The sequence below is a fragment of the Triticum urartu genome, chromosome 7A, assembly GCF_056163025.1.
Source record: "Triticum urartu cultivar PI428250 chromosome 7A, HENAU_Tu73, whole genome shotgun sequence".
Classification (NCBI taxonomy): Eukaryota; Viridiplantae; Streptophyta; class Magnoliopsida; order Poales; family Poaceae; genus Triticum; species Triticum urartu.
The window spans coordinates 147032837-147051243 of record NC_141879.1 but is presented as its reverse complement, the minus strand read 5'-3'; the positions used below and the strand labels follow the sequence as shown (position 1 = coordinate 147051243).

General features: G+C 47.8%; 1 protein-coding gene and 1 pseudogene across 1 annotated transcript; both read right to left on the bottom strand.

Annotated features, from left to right (window-relative positions):
* Positions 1-11294: 11294 nt before the first annotated feature.
* Positions 11295-12582, bottom strand: LOC147958655 (uncharacterized; annotated as a pseudogene).
* A 1391-nt stretch (positions 12583-13973) lies between these two features.
* On the bottom strand, positions 13974-18062 carry LOC125520401 (galactoside 2-alpha-L-fucosyltransferase-like). The gene is made up of 2 exons (XM_087535735.1): positions 17858-18062; positions 13974-15512 (listed from the first exon to the last, which is right to left on the bottom strand). The coding sequence occupies exons 1-2, from the start codon at positions 18033-18035 to the stop codon at positions 14035-14037; spliced, it is 1656 nt and encodes a 551-aa protein (XP_087391861.1). The 5' UTR covers positions 18036-18062; the 3' UTR covers positions 13974-14034.
* Between the last annotated feature and the right edge of the window lie 345 nt (positions 18063-18407).

Here is an 18407-nt window from a genome sequence, read left to right as displayed (position 1 = left end):
TATGGATAATGCCATGAAAAGTCCTCTCCCAATACTTAAATGGTTTTCTACTTTCTATCATGTCATGGATATCATGCTCCGCTTGTCCTTGGAAAGGATATACCCTTGAATTATGTGTTTAAACACATTTTCCTTTCCATTGTTTTGTTTAACCTTCTTGAGGTTTATATGATCTAAGCAGTAATAAGTCACTGCTTTTGTAAGCACCTCGGTGTACAACCTATCTGTAAGACCCTGTTTCTACTGTTGATGACATTCCGGTAACCGCCGATGGACGAGAACTTTGCCTATTGGTCCGCCTCGTTCAAACGAGCAGGAAAATGGTTCTCTTTGTCCCTCGCCCTTGGTACCGATGTTGTTGCCGACATAACCGACATACTATCCTGTGACTTGACTTGCTATCATGACCGTGCAAGATGTCAACGCCTTTCCTACTTTTAACCACATGGTGGGCCCATAACCCACAGTTCCCAGGATCGAAACCTGACTCTCCTGTACACCCATGTTGCCAAAGTTATTCCTCGCGCTTGATTTCATATGTAATTCATGGGTCATCTTCCTAGTAATCTACTTTGGTATCAGACGCAATACTTATTCTCGTTGCTCTGGACCCCTTTCACACCATGTTCAGGCATCGAACGATTGCCTACCCACTTAAACTTCTCATGGTACCTCCTTACTTTGCTCTCGAATTTTTCTTAAGTTTAGTTCGAGAGTTAATTTCTGCCACCTTCCCCCGATGTTAGCTACCAGGTAGTCAACCTTGCAAGGTCCGTTCTCCCAGAACATACCCACCCTTTATTCTTCCGTAAGTACGATGGGTTACGCGAGGAAAGGATGTTGACTTCATCATGATGACCTGAAGCAGAGAAATGAAGACATCAACGTAATGGATCGACCTCTTCGAGAAGCGCAACTAAGACCAAGAAGATTCTTTAGAATTTAGTAAGCAGAACTTTCCCCCTTACTCCCCTCTTAAATCTCGGAACGAGATTTCTTGTAGTGGAGGAGAATTGTGACGCCCGGATAATTAGGCTACAGTAATCACACGTTAATGATGCCACATCACCACGATTACTGTTGTTAATCTTGCGTTAGTGCAGAACCGATCCAAATTCAAATTCGAATTAAAGTCAAGCAATAAAAGTTTTCGATACTCAAAACTAAAATGTTCTTATTGTGACAAATAAATCATGGATAGTATTGGTGGAGAAATAACATTTTTATAAAATAATTAATTACTCTAAAGTGATTAAAACAGCAACAAAAACAATTAAGTGAATACCTTTTTCAATTAATAAAATTCTAAACTAATTTATTTCAGGGTAAAACATTTATGGCGGTGGGTGGTTCTCAAACATTAATTTAAGAGTTGTTATCATTTTTTTAAACTAAAAATAATGTGTATCTAAAATAAAACAGAACAGAAAAATAAAAATAAAAAGAAGAAAAGTAAACAGAACAAAAAGAAAGAAAGGAAAAGCCCCCCCCCCCCCCCCCCCGCTGGGCCTCGGCCCAGCTGGCCACTAGGCTAGCCAGGCCGGCCCGACCAGCGCCCCCATAACCCCTCCAAACCCTAACCCACGTCGCCCGTAACCCCCCACTCCTCCCTCGATCCACCTCGTCTCCCCACCCCGCCCCGAGTGGATCTGGATCGGGCCGTTCCCCCCTTCCCCCACTGCGTCCCCGACGGCACCGTCGCTCAGGCCCCCCCTCGCCGGAGCCTCTCGACGCCGCTGCACGCCGTCGCCTCGCCCCTCTTCCCTCGAAGCCCTCCCTCGTGGCGACACCCCAAAGCCGCTGCCCCCTGGCGCCGCCCCAGCTTCGCCGCTCGCTGTTGCCGGACCACGACGCCTTCGCCACCCGTCATGTTGTCGCCACGCGTCACCACCTCGTCGGCGTCGCCTCCCCACCTCTCCCTCAACGGCTCCATCGAGCCTCGCCGACCCTGATCCCCTGCAAACGGGGGTGAGAACCCCTCCTATCTCCCCCTTGTTCCTGTCATCGCCGTGCACGCCCCGCGGTCTCGGTTGTCGCTGCTCACCGCAGTCACCCCGCGCCCTATCCCTCGAGCGCTCGCGCTCACCGTCGTACTGTCGTGCCCGCGGCGCGCGTTAGGCGCCCTGCCACGCGCCCGTGGTCGTCCCGCGCACGCTCTACCCGCTGCCGCCTAGCGCTGGTGCGGCTCGCGCTTCGCTCACCCCTGCCTCTACGGCAGTCGCCGCGCCGCCCTACTCCGGCCAGTTGCCGTGGCCGGCGCCCCTCTGGTGGCCTCGGGCGCACACGGGCGCCCACGCCCGCACCCGTTCCGCCCGTCCCGCTAAGGCCCCCTGGGCGACTGACATTAGGGGCCCATGCCCCTGTTAAAATAAATAAATATATATAACATTAATAATAATAATGTTAATTAATTAACTAGTTTAATTAATAACTTAACTTAATTACTTCTGTTTAATTTACCTAATTAACTGGTTTAGTTAATTAATACCTGTTAATTAAACTATGACTATGACAGCGGGACCCACACATCAGTTTGACCAGTCAATGCTCTGTTGACTGCTGACATCATGATGATGTCAGGCTGACGTCATAATTCCAAATTTTCGAATTAATAATAATTTCAGAAAATGTTTAACACTTTGAAAGATAATATAAAATAATCCGTAGCCCGGATGGAAATATTTTGTACATGAAAGTTGCTCAGAACAACGAGACGAATCTGAATACACAACCCGTTCGTCCGTCACACATCCCTAGTATAGCAAACACGCAATTTTCCCCCACCGGTCCGTCTGTCCGGAAACGCGAAACATCGGGAATACTTTCCCGGATGTTTTCCCCGTTCGCCGGTATCACCTGTCCCTGCGTTTGGTCACTCCTAGCACAACGTATTGTCGCGTCTTGCTTTGTGTTGCATTTGATTGCTCTGTTATTTATTGTGTTCCCCCTCCGTTACTTCTTTCCGGTAAGCTCCGAGGCCGTTGTCGATACCCCTGTGATCGACTACATCGACGACGACCCCTTCTTCTTGCCAAAGCAACCAGGCAAGCCCCCCCCTTTGATCACCAGATATCGCCTACTCTTCTCTACTGCTTGCATTAGAGTAGTGTAGCATGGTACTGCTTTCCGTTATTCCTATCCTGATGCATAGCCTATCCTTGCTACTACTGTTGTTACCATTACCTGTTATCCTACTGCCTTAGTATAGGATGCTAGTGTTCCATCAGTGGCCCTACACTCTTGTCCGTCTGCCATGCTATACTACTGGGCCGTGATCACGGGTATATAATATATACTTTATACATGATACATGTGATGACTAAAAGACGGGTCAGCTCGTAGGAGTACCCGCGAGTGGATATTTGTGGCGAAGCGACAGGGCAGGTTGAGACCACCTAGGAGAGAGGTGGGCCTGGCCCTGGTCGGCGTTCGCAGGTACTTAACACGTTTAACGAGATCTTGGTATTTGATCTGAGTCTGGCTACTGGCCTATACGCACTAACCATCTACGCGGGGACAGTTATGGGCACTCGACGTCGTGGTATCAGCCGAAGCCTTCGTGACGTCAGCAACGGAGCGGCGCGCTCTGGATTTGACTGGAACGCCTACTAGGCTAGGTCTGCTTCCGGCCGCCCACGCAACGTGCAGGTGTGCTAAGGGCGATGGGCCCAGACCCCTGGGCGCTTAGGTTTAGACCAGCGTGCTGACCTCTCTGTTGGTCTAGGTGGGGCTGCGACGTGTTGATCTTCCGAGGCCGGGAATGACCCAGAAAAGTGTGTCCGGCCAAATGGGATCGAGCGTATTGGGTTATGTGGTGCACCCCTGCAGGGAAGTTAATCTATTCGAATAGCCGTGATCTTCGGTAACAGGACGACTTGGAGTTGTATCTTGACCTTATGACAACTAGAACCGGATACTTAATAAAACACACCCTTCCAAGTGCCAGATACAACCGGTGATCGCTCTCTCACAGGGCGACGAGGGGAGGATCATCGGTTAGGATTATGCTATACGATGCTACTTGGAGGTCTTCAGTCTACTCTCTTCTACATGCTGCAAGACGAGGCTGCCAGAAGCGTAATCTTCGAAAGGACTAGCTATCCCCCCTTATCCCGGCTTTCTGCAGTTCAGTCCACATATAATAGCCTTATTCCAGTTGATACCAATGCATACATATGTAGTGTAGCTCCTTGCTTGCGAGTACTTTGGATGAGTTCTCACGGTTGCTTTCTCCCTCTTTTCCCCCTATCCCTTCTACCTGGTTGTCGCAACCAGATGTTGGAGCCCAGGAGCCAGACGCCACCTTCGACGACGACTCCTACTACACCGGAGGTGCCTACTACTACGTGCAGCCCGCTGACGGCGACCAGGAGTAGTTTAGGAGGATCCCAGGCAGGAGGCCTGCGCCTCTTTCGATCTGTATCCCAGTTTGTGCTAGCCTTCTTAAGGCAAACTTGTTTAACTTATGTCTGTACTCAGATATTGTTGCTTCCGCTGACTCGTCTATGATCGAGCTCTTGTATTCGAGCCCTCGAGGCCCCTGGCTTGTAATATGATGCTTGTATGACTTATTTTATTTGTAGAGTTGTGTTGTGATATCTTCCCGTGAGTCCCTGATCTTGATCGTACACGTTTGCGTGTATGATTAGTGTACGATTAAATCGGGGGCGTCACACATAACCTTCTCAAAATTTCACCACAACATTTCGATGCCATATGGGGCACTACGGCAAGTTTCATTCTTTTTGCACACTATGTTTGCATTATTTAGAATTAAAAAACCAATGAACTCCATGTTTGGGGTCTACTCCCGGCAACCAGATGTTTGGAATTCCTTTACTTTTATTGCCTAATGGCTAAGGGTAGAGTAAAGTATACAAATAGAATTTGCCAACCCAAAATTTCCCTTTTTCATGCATTTATGGTTCAAATTTAAATTATATGCACTAAATGCCTAAATACACACAAATTTCTACAAAAGAAAATAGAAAGGGGAAACAAAATTTAAATAATAATGTCAAAAAAACATAGCATAAAATGCAAAAAAGATGTACATAAGAAATGGAACAAGAAAAGGGAGTAAAAAAAATTGTGCTCGCCTAATGCCACATGGCAAGAACTCGGCAAAGCATGTTTTTGCTGAGTGCCACATGGCAGGAACTTGGCAAAGGATGTGTTTGATGAGTGTCACGTTGCAGGAACCTAGAACACGAGTGATTAAGTGCCCTTTTTTGTCAAGTTTTTTTGGGGGGCATGAAAGTCGACAAAGATCATATTTGACTAACACCCGATGAAATGCACTTGGCAAACAACCTGGCACTACTGGGCAAAGTTTCATATTTCAGTAGTGTTGTCTGAACCTTTGGATCAATGCTAACTAACTAGTGGTTGGGGCGTGCCATTGGCACGCCTCTTGAGCGTTCATGTGCGCACTTATCTAGCTTATGCACATTGGTGGGTCTAGATTGATCTTTGATGGCACACTTATACACCAAAAGTGATTTGACTATAGGTGAATATGCTTTGTGAATTTAACCTTCCGATGGGTTCCAGAATTCATTACAAACTTGCTATTACGAGGATCACATGTGCTCCTGTGTGGTAAATGTATGTGCGGCAAACCAAGACATGGAGCTCCCTTAATGTTCCTGGACAACGACGCCGTGGGAGAGACTCACCTCCTTCCTGGATCTCCCTGGCAAGGGGTAGAAAAGGAGAAAAGTTCATTATTTACCTAGAGAGTGTGTCTGCAAGCACGAAAGTCACTCCAATTTCCTAGGCAATTAGAGAAAATTTGTCAAACAGATTACAGTTCAAGATGAACAATCATTGTGTTCTTTTAAGATCCCAAGAAGAAAAGAATCGTCCGCAAGTTCTTGCCGATATAATTAGAACTTGCCGATATAATTAGAACTCACAAAGCTTTAATATACTTAACGGATCGACATGGTAGGAAACTAACTTGACACTATATTTATCATCCAAGTCGGAGAATGAATTAGTGGGCCATGATTAAAACTGCAGATATTTGCATAGAAATTACGATATAATTAGTTGGAAGTTGGAACTGTCGAAAGCATAACCTAGAGTTCATGTATGCAGTCCATTAATTAATATGACAAGGCAGTATAAGCTAGGTCCAAATTCTGATTCCTAAGCTTAACAATGCCAAAGTACCTATCATTTTGCAGAATTATATGAATTGTATTAATGGCAAAAAAATGTAGTCCATGAATACAATAGAAGTAGTTGAATAAAAAATGAAGCACATAGCACCACCTAATATTCACAGGAGCTCTTCTTGTCTTGTCAAAAATGTTTCCACTTCAGCAAAAGGAGCACAGGGGCTAGGATCCTTGAGAAATAAACAGCACAAAAAAACTGTTATTCTAGTTGCATCACCAGAAGGATAAAGTAAATAAATCATTGATTTAGTCAAAAAAGCTCATTGAATGCTCTTGGTCCTAATAGATACACTAATCTCGGTTGCACTCTTCTCCTGAGATAATAATATGCTTAACCAGAGTGTAGCAGCCTTGCAAGATAATATGCATAGAAATGTAAAGGGAACAAACACCAAGGTGTATAGAAAGAAAGCTTATTACACATCAGAGAGGAAATTTTGTAGAACACCAATTAGGAGGAGTTACAGCTTCACAGAATGAGCCTACACCAAATTTACGACAGTAAAATTGCAGCCGGATACATTGTGCTGGACACCGGCGCTCTGTAGGTTACGACCAGTGCTGCTCTGTTTCACCTCTGCGGCCGGTCTTGCCGGACAACTACGTAGTCCTGCTCGCTGATCAATGCATCAATTATATTACTGTAATCCTGATTTTTACTTGGCTTATGCATTATTTGGCCAACTTTATTGCTTCTTTAACAGTACATGTTTTGACTGAATTTATCCAAATGCAAAAAATTCAACTATTCATCGTCATTTTGCAGAACAGCGCGCAAAGGCACTATAAAAATCTAGTAATTGTCAAAGGGGAAAAAGACAAGAAAGGAGGGATCAACTTGTGCTGAGACTTCACAAGTACGAGGGGTGGAGAGAAGGGAAAGAAAGAGGGCAAGCAGATAAGGATAGAAGAGAAGGGAGAGGAAGCAGATAGAGGAGGGGGAGAAGGCAAAAGATGGTGCCACGCACCAGACATCGGACGCTGGGTGTATGATCCCCTACGCTGACTTGCTGCCGATGGCGTCTCTCACCAGAGATGAGAGCTGGGCTGTCTCATCACCTGTGATTCCTGCAATTGTATTCTAACAAAGTAGAAAGGAAGAATCCCAAACATGAGAGGTCCTAAGATCTTGCAACATTGGCAAACTGCTCATAAATGTCTTACATAACTCGCAAATAACTTTGCATAGGATAAGATCTTGCATGGGAAGTACCTTCTCTCTTTTTAGTTTCATATGATTAAAAGCAGGTGCTGGAACAGACTTACTGTATAAATTCAGCCTCCATATCTTCACTATCTACAGTGCATACAGATTACAAATGTGTCTTCGTCATTCACACCAGTCAAAGAGATTTTACCAATGAAATGGCCACTTAGAAGAAGGTTACCTGATGATTCGTGTATGTGCCGTCAGTAATGTCATTGATTTTTTTCAGTTTACCAAGATGAATCTCTCTGTACTTCCTATAGTACCACAGTCATGCTAGTTGGACAGTAAAGAGACACACAAAAAGAGATAAAAGAAAGTTTAGGCCATACACAACAACAAGTAATGAAGCGACACAAAGAAACTCAACTTGTCCCGATGTGAGGTATTGGCCAATATATGAATCTGAAGGTAAAGTGTGTGAGCCAGAAGTTTGAACTCGTGAACCACATCCATCAGCCGATCCACCACGACCCCTCTATAGTCATCCCTCGGCCTCCTCGATGATTCAACCTGTAATGTCACAAGATGCAAAAAGATCACACAGGTGCACCTCATTTTGTCAAGGAGTCAATTAGCATAAGGGGTCAAGGAAGAACAAATACATCATCCCTGACCCCCCCCCCCCCCCCCCTCCCCCCAAAAAAAAGCTTCAGAATGTGCTTTTCAATGGGTGTTCCAAAAATTGTTGGGGGCGCCAAGAGATTGGGGCGGGTTGGATTTGGCCTGGCTGGGTGGACAGGACAAGAGGCGACGGCCGCTAAAGTCCCCGCCGGCAATGGCGCCGCCACCTATCTCGAGTGTGCAGAGCCACAAAATAGGGTTCTGGGCCGGAGGAGGCACGTCGGACTGGGCATCAGCGTTATATCAACAGTGCCACCATCTAAACAAGCATAGGCTGCTCCTTCCCCTCTCCTTCAGAATCCTCAATCCAACACAAACAAATTCAACCCTTGAGAAGCTCTTTTTGATTAACAAGGCAACACCCACTACATGAACACATCCTTCACTATATTTACAACCAAACCAATGCACCGTCTAATCACCTCAGGTAGACAACTTTCAGAAACACAAGGCCATGCACAACCCATCTCATCCCCTCTGACAGGCATCAATCAAGCATCAAAGAACTGCAACTATGACAACATGCATCAATCAAGCATCTAAGAACTGCAACTATGACAGGCATAATCCCTAGAACTAAGCATCCATTTAATTAATCATCAAGCCAAAGAACTAAAGCAGGCACCAACCCAAAGCAATAGAGAAATATATTTGACTAATCCATCGTCTAATCCTCAAGACAAACACCTAAAACAGGGACTCTAACGCAAACTAGTAGACGTGCCAATGAAATAGTTTTGACTGGCAGGATCCAACAATAGCAACCCACGCCTAACCCGAAATAGGAAAGGCAACAAAAAACCGGTGTGAATCTAGGCATGCCGCAGCATCTCCCGCATAGCAACAAAAATCCCAAAGATCCAACCAGATCCGACCACCTATTGCGTCCAAACGAAGAGCAGCTAATTAATGCATCCAAAGGAATTTATTTAGATCAGAGCACATCCTATATTTATTTATTGACTATTTTTTTCCCATTCAGCACCAATATAACCTTTCATGGTAACTGTTTATCTCTTGAATTAATAGACTAATGTAATATTTATGCATCCATGGCCAGAGCTGTATCATAATAGTCTACGTACACAAGGTACATGTATGGAAACAGGGGTACGTACCTCAGTGTTATATCTGTTAGGAATAGGCAACTTGTATTCCCATGAGGCCATAGGCCGATATATATATACATGTACAGGTGTGGAACATATGCAGGAAACCCCTTATACAACGGGATAAATACAAAGGGGTACATGACATATATTATAACTCTAACACCCCCCTCAAACTCATGGTGGATGAACAACACTGAGTTTGGAGAGATAAAAGCCATGTTGTGCCCTAGTCTGAGCCTTCGTCAGGAAATCCGCCAACTGTAACTCGGAAGGCACATACTGAAGAGCAATAACCTGATCTTGCACAGCAGCGCATACATAGAACGCATCAACACCAATATGCTTGGTGAGCTCATGCTTCACAGGATCGCGTGCAATGCTGATAGCACCTGTACTGTCAGATAGAAGCAGAGTCGGTGTAGTGACAGAAACACCAAAATCCTGAAGTAACCACCGTAACCAAGTCACCTCTGCCGTCAAAAGAGTCATTGCTCGCAACTCAGCCTCGGCACTCGAACGAGAAACTGCAAGCTGTTTCTTCGTCTTCCAGGCAATGAGAGAACCACCAAGAAAAACACAGTAAGCAGAAAGTGAACGGCGATCGGAAGGATCACTAGCCCACGTAGCATCCGAATAGGCCTGGAGCTGTAAAGAACTGGAGCGAGGAAAGAATAGACGGTGAGAGATCGTGCCTCGAAGATATCGAAGAACACGAAGGAGATGACTATAGTGAACCGAGGTGGGGGCAGAGACAAACTGACTCAGAATATGAACCGGATAAGAGATGTCCGGACGAGTGACAGCTAGATAGACAAGACTGCCAACAAGATGACAATAACGCGTCGGATCAGGGAGAGGATCACCATCAGTAGCACGGAGATGAACATTGAGCTCCATAGGAGTCTCAACAACGCGCTCGTCAGTAAGAGCAGCACGAGCAAGAAGATCCTGGATATACTTTTTTTGGGAGATAAAAAAGCCATCAGAGGTAGAAGAGACTTCAATCCCAAGAAAGAAGCGAAGAGGTCCAAGATCAGACATAAGAAACTGCTCACTAAGACGGGCCTTTACAAAGGCAATATACTCAGGGTCATCCCCCGTGATGATCATGTCATCAACATAAAGAAGAAGAAGAGTCCGTCCACGAGGAGAAAGGTGAATAAACAATGCTGGATCATGAGCACTGGCTAAAAAACCAGCAGCAGTGATCACAGAGGCAAAGCGCTCAAACCAGGCGCGGGGGGCTTGCTTAAGGCCATAGAGAGAGCGACGAAGACGACATACCATGCCATCAGGAACAGAATACCCAGGTGGTGGCTGCATGTACACCTCCTCACGCAGCTCACCATTAAGAAAGGCATTCTTAACATCAAGCTGAGATATAGACCAGTGGCGTGCAGAGGCAACGGCAAGAAGTGTACGAACAATGGTCATATGAGCCAGAGGAGCAAAAGTCTCGTCATAATCATGACCATGCTCCTGCTGAAAACCACGAGCCACAAGACGAGCTTTGTGACGCTCAAGAGAACCATCGGAGCGAGTCTTAACCTTGTAGACCCACTTACAAGTGATCGGACGAACTCCGGGAGGAAGAGAAACAAGATCCCATGTACCAGTGCGTTCAAGAGCAGCAATCTCCTCTGCCATCGCAAACTGCCATTCAGGATGAACAACAGCCTGACGATAAGAAGTCGGCTCAAGAACAGCAGCACCAGCGGTGGGAAATCCAAAGCGATCAACAGGCGGACGAGGACGAGAACGCAAGCCATAAGTAGGCTGAGAGGAAGATGACGACCCATCCACAGAGGCATCAACTGGTCGTGGACGACGAGTGTAATGCTGAGGAAAAGATGGAACAATAGAAGGAGGAATCGGCAAGGTAGAATCAGGAGGTGGCGACGAAGAAGTCACCGGAGATGAAGGTGTAGAATCCGGTGACAGGCTGGGAGAGGAGACCGGGGAGGAAGTCACCGGAGATGAAGGTGGAGAACCCGGTGACATGCTAGGCGAGGAGACCGGGGATGATGGTGGCTGCAAATCAACTAGATGTGGAGAAGGAGAGGAAGTGGAACGGAGAGGTACAGTCTCGGCGGGAGTGATAGGTGAGTCAGGAAAAGTGAGGAAAGAGATATCCTGCACTGAAAAAGTCGAGGAAGATGGGCAACATCAGGAACAGAATAAGAAGGAGTAGTAAGATTGCCTCTACTAGCAACAGAAAGTGGAGTACCATCAGCAGTGAAGACATGAATAGGAGAATCCAGTGATCGAAGAGAGGACAAAGTGGAAGAATGAGAAGACATATGAAAAGAAGCTCCAGAGTCCAGAACCCAGGGGGATGTACCTGACTGTGTAGAGGGTGATTGCTCAGTGCGGGAAGCATCAGTCACAGAACCGGCAGTACCCGTCGAGGAAGAATCTGAAACCGCGAGCAGACGCTTAAGTCTCAGAATATCCTGCTCAGTCAAAGCAATGGCTGAAGCTGTCGAGGTAGATGACGAAGTCCCGGAAGATGATGATCGAGCCTTGCGCAGGTGTTTCTTCTTCGTGTAGCACTGAGACTCAAGATGACCATCATTGTTACAATAGGCGCAATGTGGACGGGGGCGACCTGAGCCTCCAGAAGGAGTGGGCAAGAGCGGCGGAGCACTCGAGCGAGAAGGGGTCGGTGGAGCAAGTGGCGTAGGAGCACGAGTAGCGAGCACAGAGGGAACCTCCAGCAAACCAGCACCACGTAAGCGAGTCTCCTCAGCACGAATCTCAGAAAGCGCCTCCATGAGAGAAATACGACCACGAGCAAACAACTGAGCACGCCGGGGCTCAAACTCCTTACGGAGCCGAGACAGGAACTCATAGACGCGATGAAACTCCAAATTGGCCTGGACAGCCTGGCAACAGGGGCAGGTACGACACCCAGCACTACGGAGAGAATCAAGCTGGCGCCAGATAGCAGAACTCTGTGCATAGAAGTCATCAACAGTAGAGTCACCCTGCTGAAGAGCATGCTCCTGACGGATCACAGAGAGGTATAAGGCATCACCAGAGGGCTGATAGCGCTCACGAAGACGGGTCCACATCTCAAAGACAGTAGAAAGTCCCAGAAATTCAGAAGCAAACTGAGGCAGAACACTAGCAGTGAGAACAGCTGCAGCACGAGCATCATCATCAAGCCACTGGGTGTAAACAGACAGAGCACCATGATACGTCTGAAGAGCCTCCTCATAAGCCAAAACCCTCTCATCATAAGCACGATTAGCAGCCTCATCAGCAACCTTAGCCGCATCCTTGGCGGCCTGATTAGCATCCGTAGGAAGAACCGATGGAGTTGGCGGAGTAGGGGCCACCGGAGGAACTGGACGTGGCGGACAGCAGACCTCGCCAGAAAGAACACCCCAAAGACAGATGCCACGCATGTGAATGCGCATGAAGCCAGTAAACTCGGTGTAGTTAGTACCATCAAAGATCACCGGACAGCGAGGGACAGCAACATAGCCCGATGCAGCAGACATTTTTTTTTGGAGATCGATCAAGGGGCAGTTGGCAGTCGACGGCTGAAGAACCGCAGGGGCAAGGGCCGATGGGAGCTGCGTTGATTGAGGCCGGGAGCAGGAGATCAGGCTGGCTTCGATTGGAGCCGGCTGGGAGCGATCCTGCAGGAGATCAGGCCGGCTCGATGGGGGCCGGCTGGGATCGAGCCTGCCTACTGCGAGCGAGACGAGGACGATCGATGGAGTCTGCGAGCGAGACGAGCAGAGGCAGCCTTCGAGCGATGCTGAGAGCCTTCGATCGATGGAGTCCTGCGATCTTCGGGAGGAGCGGAAGAGGAGCACCACACCGCCGCGCCGGCAAGCTAGGGTTTGCCTCGGGGGCGCGCGCGGGGGTGGGAAGCCGAGGGGGGGCGGTAAGCGGCGGCGCAGGGAGGCGCCGGAGCTGGCCGGAATCGGCCGGCGACGGCGGCGGCAGAGGGGGATCAGGACGGGAGGAGCGTGCGGGGGAGGAGAGACCGAACGCACGAGTTGCAGCGTGCGAAAAAATTAACCTAGCTCTAATACCATGTTAGGAATAGGCAACTTGTATTCCCATGAGGCCATAGGCCGATATATATATACATGTACAGGTGTGGAACATATGCAGGAAACCCCTTATACAACGGGATAAATACAAAGGGTACATGACATATATTATAACTCTAACAATATCAAGTATATTATAAGGAAACAGATGTCCTTTAGATTATAATTTATTTACAACATGTAGACTGAATCTATTAATTTACATTACAGAACCATTAAAAGATGCCCATCTGACCAAATTAAATCCCTAATGAAATAGAGTTGTCGATGTCAAATAAGATGGGCATAATCAAGAGAAGAATATCCATAAGCATCATGTTGTTCCTAGACTAACATAGATTGCTATTTTTCTTAAATAGGATATCAATTTTTTTTGTGAATTCCATTCAACAAACAATGTAGAAGGCTTACTACCCGGAGTTTCTCTCGGAAGAAAAAAAAACAATTGTGCTTGCAGGGCGGATGACATAAATCAGACAAACAATCAATGGTCCAGCTTGGCAGTAAGAGCACTAACCTGTTCAGTAGTCATGGATGAATTTGGTCGGGGTCGCTACAATTGAAGTGAAGAGCCTGACTTTAGCTTATTGATACACTATTCAGTTCAACTATATATTCAACTAAAATGCACAACCAATGACCGAGATATTATAACAGTACAATACCTTCATTATGAATAAAAAGATGGTTCTCATTTGCCAAGGTAATCAGATCAAGTTTTTTTTTAGGGTTAGCCCTACGCAAGTTAGAAATAACGATATCTGGATACACTTCGAACTAGATGCTCCAACAATGTGTGATAATTCGATAATGTTCTTATTATAACCTTTATTTCACTAATCCTTTAGATCAACTAGCTTCAACCCCGTGGGCCAGTCCTCGCAGTGCCGCACATGCGGCACGATCTTGCCGGCATCTTCCCGTCGCCGGCAGTCGTACACCGGCGCGACGTGGTAGCACGGCTCCATGGACACGTCCCTGCTGCACGGCCAGCTCACGGTGGTGTTGATCATCCCCATCCTCAGCACCCACGGCCTCATCCCGCCGAGCCCCTGCGCCACGTACCCGAACGTCGACTCGGCGGTGGTGACCAGCGTGTCCGCCGTGCTCAGCAGGTACACCTCTGCCCAAGCCTTGCGTTCATGCGACTTGACATGGTAGCGCTGGGCCTCCTCGTGGCTCGGCTGGTCCACCACCACCACCTCGCCGTTCGCCGTCGCGCGCTCCCAGTACGCCCCCTTGATCTTGTCGTAGTACCAGGCCTTGAGGGAGGTGATCAGGACAGCGGTGGGTTTGGCCGCGCCACCGGGCGCGGCCGCCGGCGGCCCGTCGTCTTCCTCGCCCAGCACCGCCGGGAGCAGCTTCTGGCTCTGCGTGCACGTCTTGATCTGCTCCAGGAGCTCCGGCGAGTCGGCCTGCCACGGGAAGACGCGCACCTGGATGCCGACCACGCGCCGTGCCCGCGCGAGGTGCGCGTCGTAGTACCGCGTGATGAGGCCCCAAACGCGGTTGGTCGGATGGAACAGGTACCGGCCGAGGTGGTGGAACACGGCGTCGCGCTCCGGGAACAGAGCGTCGAGCTCTGACTGGAACGCCCTCACGAGGAACAGGCCTGGCGCGATGTAGCCGTCCGTCCTCATCACAAGCCACTGGATGCTGGACATGAGCCGCTGGTCGTCATCGCAGAAGAAGAGCTTGTCGGCGTCCGTCTGGTTGTGGTCGAGATGGATGTACGCGAACGCCGGCAGGTCTCCGGCGGCGGACCCGTTTATCTCGCCGGTTCTGAGCACACCGTCCTCTCGCATCTTCCCGTACCGCTCCGGCGTGGAGAGGTAAAAGCCCTGATAGCTCACGAGCGGGAAGCCCGGAGGCAGCAGCCACGTCGTGTTGGGGAAGGGCTCGCAAAAGAGCTCGTCCATCCCGTTGCTGGGGTCGACGAGGAAGACGCGGTCGGTGAGCACCGCGTACAGGAACGCCGACGCGGCGGCGATGATCCGGTTGCCGAGGCCGCGGTACGAGATGGAGACCAGGTACCTGCACTCCGGTGACACGACGCTCTTGCCGGACTTGAGCTGCTCCAGGGCGTTGGTGTAGGCGGCCGTGCCCGGGCCGCACCGCCTTTGCAGGGCTTCGTGGCTCCGCAATTTGGAGACGAGGTGCTGTGAAGGTTGCCGGCCGGCGTTCCGACGGTACATGGCGGACTGGTACCGGCTGCGGCAGGATTCTTGGTCGAAGCCTTCGACCAAGAGTCCGCCAAGAAGCTTGTCAGCGTGTGTTGGTGCGTTCTCGTTCAGTAAAGATACTTCGTCAGAACCTGCAGAAGTTGCAGAAGTATTTGTTCTTCAGTTGGCGCAGATGGTACTCAATCAAACTAGCGGATTTTCTGAAACCTCGCACAAAGTGGCTGAAACAACATTGAACAAAAAAGACTGAAGTTTGAAGAAAATAAATCAGTCGTGCCGGTTAGCAATAATCCTATGAAACGATAGTTTACTCTAAATCTAAAGTGAAACCTCGATTTTGTCAAAGTTGCTATGGATGTGGTGGAGACATGTGGTACATTTTCTAATGTGTACTGAAAATCTCATTTACTGGGTTTGCTTGGGTTTGCAAGATCTTCTTGGAACATCTACATCATATGGTGAACACATCCTCTTCGAACCTCTACATCATATGGTGTACACAGAACCTCTACATCATATGGTGAACACAACATCGGAGTTGCCTAAAAAAAGTTGAGCGTCAATTGATTTATCTATTGTAACTTCTTCTTCCTCCTGCCACCAGCGGTCGACACGCCACTGCCAGATGCGCCTCACCACCTCTACCGGTCTATCCCGCCCTCGACCTTCTTGTCCTCCGTCGGCGATGCCCCAACCAACCACATCGAGGCAGCATGCTACTCAATTGAACAACCAGAATCTTATTGTACCAATGGGCCGGAGTTTCATACTCACCGAACACATGTTAATCAAAGTCATGTCTTCAATTTTTTTGAAAGTTGTAATGCATACTGAGATGAAGGGCATCCGAAAGTTGTTCGGTCTACTAAAGAGAGTGCCGCTAGGGCGTAGGGCGGAGAATACTGAAAACTTCAAAAGTTTCAACCACTTCTATTCTCCACCATTAAGCTGCAAAAATTGCGCAAATACATAAATAAATAACAAGAAAAGGCGATAGTGCAATTTGCAATTGCAACAAATAAAAAAAAAAGAAATGTACTCTCTCTCCTTTTAAGTTTAGAAGATCCCTAACATAAAACATTGTAGCCAAGACTTGCTGCCTAAGGAATCTGATATAACAAAAGGAAAAAACACTTCACAACAATGACTGAGAACTTTGCAAGAGACCAAAACTTCACAAAAGTGACTGAAACTCAACAAAAATGTCCGAGACCTGACACAAATTTGCTGAAAGAACACTGAACAAAGAAAAACTAAAAAAACTGCCACGTGGGTTAGTAATAACCCTATTCAAAGATAGTTTCCTCTAAAGAGAAATCTTGACTTACTCAAAGTTGTTACGGATGTGGTAGAGACCTGTGGTTCAATTTTTCGTGCTTACTGCAAATCTCATTTACTGGTTTTTCTCGGAATTATAGGATCTTCTTTGAGCCTCTACATCTTCCGGTGAATACAATCATGCATGTATCGTTTGGGACATGCTATTTATTAGTTGCCTGAAAAAATTACGAGCGTCAATTGATTTTTCCTGTTTAGCTTCTTCTTCGTGATGCCACCCGCGGCTGGCAGCGCTGCCCAAGCCCCCACGGATGCTGGTTTACCGCCACCCTCGGCCATCCCTCTATCCCCCCTTCTCTATTCTTTGGCATTGGCGACCCCCCTAACCGCACCACACCCGCAGCGGAAAATCTTTTCTCCGTAGGCGACGTCGTGGTCAGCCGCGTCATTCCCATCTCCGGGGCAGTCCTGGTTAGGCCTCATCTCTCCTGTCTCGGCGTTGTTACTATACGCCCCTCCCCTCCTTCTGCTTGAAAATTTTCGTTGCTATTTTCAGGCAACTGATGCATAGTTAATGCGGTATTTATATGACACCTCATCGGTATCGAAAACAACATAATTATGATGAAAAATAATACCCATGGGTTATGGGCATCTCCAACGCAAACTCTCAAATAGCCCCCATATGTCTTTTGCAGGAGTCCGGATATTTTTTTGCCATCCAATGCTATCCCTCAAAGCATTTGTGGACTGGTCCGAACGGCCAAATTCCAGCAAACTAGAAGCCACCACATTAGACATCCTGACATCCCCTTTCTTCTCAACCGCGGCATGCATATGCATAGATGAACAGAGGGCATGGTTGGATGGCTGGCTCCCGTGTCAGTGTCCCGAGACTGAACAAATATTGTGTTCGTTTTAGGGGTCAACGTTGGAGATGCCCTAATACCGAAAAAATTCAGCACACATCCTAAAATTCAACTTTAATCATAAATTAGATTAATACTATATATTTTAGTAACTTAAAAATTATACTACTAAAAACTTCTTTTCAATACGAATTGAATGATTAAAGTTGAATTTTAAGGTGTCGTATGCTTGTCTTATTCATTGGAATGAAGGGAGTAGCCATTCACCGATCGAGCTAACAGACCATGCAAAAAACAAAGGAAGGAGGAAACATAAGAAATGAAACAACCTCGCCGTAAGTCGCCCACGGCCGTCTTGATCCAAACCGCTGGCTTCTCGCCATTGCGGCCGCCAAGGAGAACGAAGAGAGGCAGCACGATCAGTACGAAGGCAACGAGCGCGGCGTTGATTGCCGGGGCCCATCGCTTGCAGCCCTCAGGCTGAACATGCGTCGTCGTGTTCTTCATGGCATGCGGCGGCGTGAGCGATCCGGGTTTGGCTGATCAATCTCCTGTGCGCCGCGCGTCTAGTGCAGCTCCTCTTAGTGCCTATCCGTTTCCCGATCGATATTCCTCGAGTTGGAGCCAGTGTCTGCCACTAGTTTTTGATCTCATATTCCTCGTCTGACACAACTTGGATTTTGATTAGTGTGGGAAGATAGACCTGTAATCAAGAGTGAAACTCGAACGTAGAGTTTTCGATCCGGAAAAAACGGTCGGCCTAGCTACTTGTTCTCCACTAGTACAATTTTGCACCGCGTCGATCGGGATGGCCAGGGGATCACCGATCACAGATGCCACTTGTAAACTTCACATGAATGGAAAAATGTAAATTTAGCA

Bases quoted from the DNA above. Each gene is read 5' to 3' on its own strand.
- LOC125520401 (XM_087535735.1), bottom strand. From the start codon at position 18,035: ATGAAGAACACGACGACGCATGTTCAGCCTGAGGGCTGCAAGCGATGG. The intron at 15,513-17,857 runs GTTGTTTCATTT...CAACTTCTGCAG, and splicing joins CGTGGGCGACTTACGGCGAG to GTTCTGACGAAGTATCTTTA.